The 4,839-nt window shown below is 35.7% G+C and overlaps 1 protein-coding gene across 1 annotated transcript; it reads left to right on the top strand.

The window, feature by feature from the left end:
* The first annotated feature begins 1,064 nt into the window (after positions 1 to 1,064).
* On the top strand, positions 1,065 to 3,155 carry LOC121803315 (branched-chain-amino-acid aminotransferase 2, chloroplastic-like). The gene is made up of 5 exons (XM_042202996.1): positions 1,065 to 1,165; positions 1,535 to 1,600; positions 1,905 to 1,987; positions 2,076 to 2,178; positions 2,419 to 3,155. Exons 1-5 carry the CDS (start codon positions 1,096 to 1,098, stop codon positions 2,436 to 2,438), a joined length of 342 nt encoding a protein of 113 aa, XP_042058930.1. The 5' UTR covers positions 1,065 to 1,095; the 3' UTR covers positions 2,439 to 3,155.
* Positions 3,156 to 4,839: the final 1,684 nt, after the last annotated feature.

Genomic DNA, 4,839 nt, shown 5'->3' with positions numbered 1-4,839 from the left:
TAAACAACAGTGAAGTAAAATAATGCTAAGAGTGATGTGTTTTGTAAACAAGAGTGAAGTAAAATCATGCTAAGAGTGATGTGTTTTGTAAACAACAGTGAAGTAAAATCATTCTAATAGTGATGTGTTTTGTTAACAAGAGTGAAGTAAAATCATGCTAAGAGTGACTTGTTTTGTTAACAAGAGTGAAGTAAAATCATGCTAACAGTGATGTGTTTTGTTAACAAGAGTGAAGTAAAATCGTGCTAATAGTAATGTGTTATTTCTCTTGTGTCTATAGTGTTTGTATTCCACCTCTATTAAATTTGTAGTACATATTTAACCTTAAAAATTAAAGAAATTATTGGCATTTCCACGTAATTATCATCATTTATATCAACGGCATGCATAATCTTCTTGTAATTATTCATAAACATTTATAATAAAATCGAGTACTACTATTATTATTTATAATAAAAATAAAATAAACTGCCATTGGAGTCACATCGCGACGCTAACAGATTAGATAAGATAAAGCAGAACACTTCACTTCGCTCCTTCCTCACTCGATTTTCCGGCAATGGAGGCGGCGAACGGCGGCGTTGTCGATTCGATCCTGCATGTGCTCTACGCCGCTACTGTCCGCGTGATGCTCGCTTCGCTTGAGCGGAATTTGCTGCCGGACGCCGTCGTGCGCCGCCTCACGCGCCTGCTGCTCGCGAGTCGCCTCCGCTCCGGCTACCGGCCGTCCGCTGAAACTCAGCTCTCCGATCTCGTTCACTGAAAATCATGCTAATTGAATTGCGATTTGAATGAAGTGATCAGATTTGGAAGGAAATTTGGAAGAAATCGAAGGAGATTTGATCGTAGATTTGGAAGGAGAAAGAAAGGAAACCGCGTAATTGTACGCAGATTTAAATTTCATATTGTGATTTCCAAAAATTCTCTTGGCCTATTTTATATTATTAAAATAAATAATATTTGTTCTATTAAGATGTGTGGCTGAGATTTGTTTTCTAGTTATACACTTAATATTAGTTATATCTTAATCACTAACCTCTCTCTATATATAGGGTCCTGTTAGGTTGAGATTTTTGGGCCTAACTGAGAATTGAGATGCAATCTCAGCCACTCTTTCACAATTTTCGTGCGATGTCAACAGCGTGTAGTTTATGTCAACAACGGGGTATTTTTTTCATTTCAGTTCTAAAATGTTTAAATTATATTCAAAAACCTCTGTAAAACTCTCGAACGTTTCTCTCCCAAGTTTCTTATACAATTCTGCATCTTCTCTTCTAATCTAGACTTCGTTCAGTTTTCTACATCAATTAATTTCCAAAAATGAGGATCGAAGAAATTGTTGAAGCTGAAGCGCCGATTGTAGCCAGAAAAAGGCATTCCAAATCGGCGGTCGTTGAAGCGACTTCTTCAGCTTAAGAAATTGATTCAAATTTTAAGTATATTGCTTCGATTTTAGTGTATTAAAACACATCTGGATTTGTTTTCTTATGAATTCGATTTATGCTGTTTTTTTTTTGTTGATTATCGATGGTAGAATCGGAAGAGATGGAAATGAACAATGCTGCTGGAAAAAACGGAAGAGAACAAGCATCTTCTTCCAGTTAAGGATTTGTTTAAATTTTTAAGATTATTGACATTTCATACAATAGTTATTGACATAGTTATGATAATATACTTGTGTTTTCTATAAACGGCATATATTTGTCATTGAGATAATTTTGTATACTATGACATAGTGTATGCTTGTTTGGATTGTTGTTGACATTATAAACTTTAATAATTGATATAAAAGTAAAAAGATAATTGTGCTTGCTTTAAACAGGATATACTTGTTATTGACATAGTGTATACTTATTAGAATCGTTGTTGACATAGTCAAATTGACATTCAGCCTCTGCTGATAGGGAGCGGGCTAGTTTTGGGGCTGGCGCCGTCTTCCGAGTACACATTTTTGGTGTATGCTTCTCCAGTTGGAAACTATTTCAAGGTTGTGTTTACGTTTTCATTTTTAATTCGATTGAATCAAGGGGACATTAAGGAGTTTGTGGATAAGGTTTAATTGTTGTGGTTTGCAGGAAGGGACTGCGCTGATCAGCTTGTACGTTGAGGATGAGTTCCATCGCGCTGGCCGCGGTGGTTCTGGAGGTGTGAAGAGCGTCACAAATTATGCGCCGTTATGTAAGTGTTGCATCTTTCTGCCAACTGTTTGATGAAAGTTCTAAATGAAGTTGGCTATTGAAAGTTCGTCAAAGTGTTTTTATTTTTTTATTTTTATGATTTTGATATCAATTAATTTCGTCCTGCTTGTAAAAACATGTTTCTCAGTATGAAATATCGGAATAATGTTTTTGATGCATGACTAAATTTAACAAATTTACAAAGTTCATTTGATATTTAACAGTAGTAAATAAATTATAGGTGAGGTCATGAACTGCTAGTAATCATGGAGAGCAAGAACTACCAAGCAAGCCACTATGCCACTATGAGCAGACGTTGCTCCGGCGTATGCATCAAGAGCTTTACAATCTCAAGTTTCTAATCGTCGTGGATGATAATGCTTGGGATCGGATCGCGCACGCCTTGCCAGATAAGGAGAACGACAGCCGGAGAACGACAGCCGGATTCTTCTCACCACTAGGCTTCGGGAGGTCACTGATAAAAATTCTGAAAAATCTAGTTTACTTCATGAGATGCAGCCGCTCGGGCTGGAGCACAGCTGGCAGTTCCTCTGTTATCTTACCTTCGGTGATATGCTGAAAAATGATATTGATGATGTTACATTGCTCTGCCCTCCTCACTTGAAGGAAATTAGAAGATCAATCGCCGAGAAATGTAAAGGTCTTCCTCTGACACCGGTTGTGGTTGGTGGTCTTCTCATTCAGGAGACAGAAAAGATTGATTTCTGGAAAAGGATAGAAGAAGATATTGTTGATGTTGCTGCAATGGGGGAGGGTTCCTACTTGGAGATCTTGGCTCTCAGCTACCTTCACTTGCCCGCTAGACTTCAAGGTTGTTTCCTTTACCTGGGTGCATTCCCGGAAGATTGTGAGATACGTGCCTCTAAACTCATCAAACTTTGGGTTGGTGAAGGCTTCTTCCTAAAACCTGCACTACCCACACAAACCATGGACAACTATTGTGGTTTCTGACTTTTGAACTTGGCAGTATGTAATATATATGAAATGTCAATCAGTTCAACAACTTGTATTGAAATGTCAACAACACAAAAACAATTCTTATAATTAAAAAAGAACAACTATTTTGTCTTAATTTTTTTATTTGAAACAAGTTCTGGTATCATGATCATGCAATACATGTCAATAGCTTTCGTATCAAATATCAACAACTTATATGAAAATATCAACAGCTTGTATATCAAATGTCAACAACTTGTCAACAATTTGTATATAGTGTCAACAACTCAAAAACAATTCTTGTAATTTAAAAATAACAACTATTTTATCTTCAATTTTTATTTGACACAAGTTTTGGCACCATGATCATACAACACGTGTCAATAGCCTGCATATCAAATGTTAACAACTTATAGCAAAATATCAACAGCTTGTCAACAACTTGTATATAGTGTCAACAACTCAAAAACAATTCTTGTAATTAAAAAATAACAACTATTTTATCTTAATTTTTTTAATTGACACAAGTTCTGGCATCATATTCATACAATATATGTCAATAGCATGCATATCAAATGTCAACAACTTATAGCAAAATGTCAACAGCATGTTAATAGCCTGTATATAAAATGTTAACAGTTTGTCAACGACTTGTATAAAGTGTCAACAACTAAAAAACAATATCAATAGCGAGAATATCAAATGTCAACAACTCTATTAAAATGTCAACAACTAAAAAATAACACTTATAATTCACATATCAATAGCGAGAATATCAAATGTCAACAACTCTATTAAAATGTCAACAACTAAAAAATAACACTTATAATTCACATATCAATAGCCAGAATATCAAATGTCAACAACTCTATTAAAATGTCAACAACTAAAAATAACACTTGTAATTCACATATCAATAGCAAGAATATCAAATGTCAACAACTCGTATTAAAATGTCAACAACTAAAAAATAACACGTCGATTCCTTCTCTCTCATGATTTTCTTCGTGAATTCACGAACCTCATCGATTTTCTCCCTGTCAAAACACAAAAACAACAAACTGTGCCAAAATTTCATTATTGCATTATTACTCCAGCTGCGATCGATATATTGGAGGAATTTGACAGTTCGTCTTTGCTCTCCAAGCATAAGAATAACAAAACTAAGCAAAATTTTGTTCAGAGTCACGTTTGCAGCAACCAAAAAAGTACTCTGTATAGAAGAAGCAACACGCACAAATCTCACCGGAAAAAAATATCATGTGTGAACGGCTTCGGCGAAAAGCTGATGAATGACAATTGCTTCCAACCAAATATTCAATTAACTCCAACAAGTTATTATCCAAAAAATAAAGAAGATTTTAAAACAAATTGAACCTCGCGGCAACGAATTTACTGAATTGAAGATTTGATGAACTCCAACAAATTGAAGATTTGATGAATTGAACCTCTCGCTGATCGAATTGAGAGCGGAATCGAACACATTCGCGAATTCAACCTCCGGCAACGAATTCGTTGAAGCTAACAATGTAGATTCCGACAGGATCGCAGATCTCCATCAAAAAATCAGCGATCTCGAGGAAGAGAATCACAATATCATTCAAGGAAGGCTGCGAAGAAGGAGAAGAGGAAGAACAACAAAAAATAATTGGCGGAGATCGTGCGCTGAAAGGAGGAGGTTCGCCTCAATGATCCCGAGGAGCAG

Source organism: Salvia splendens, chromosome 5 (genome assembly GCF_004379255.2).
Source record: "Salvia splendens isolate huo1 chromosome 5, SspV2, whole genome shotgun sequence".
Classification (NCBI taxonomy): domain Eukaryota; kingdom Viridiplantae; phylum Streptophyta; class Magnoliopsida; order Lamiales; family Lamiaceae; genus Salvia; species Salvia splendens.
This window is presented reverse-complemented; position numbering and strand designations above follow the sequence as displayed.

Bases quoted from the DNA above. Each gene is read 5' to 3' on its own strand.
- LOC121803315 (XM_042202996.1), top strand. From the start codon at position 1,096: ATGCAATCTCAGCCACTCTTTCACAATTTTCGTGCGATGTCAACAGCG. The intron at 1,988-2,075 runs GTTGTGTTTACG...TGTGGTTTGCAG, and splicing joins CAGTTGGAAACTATTTCAAG to GAAGGGACTGCGCTGATCAG. The intron at 2,179-2,418 runs GTAAGTGTTGCA...AATAAATTATAG, and splicing joins CACAAATTATGCGCCGTTAT to GTGAGGTCATGAACTGCTAG.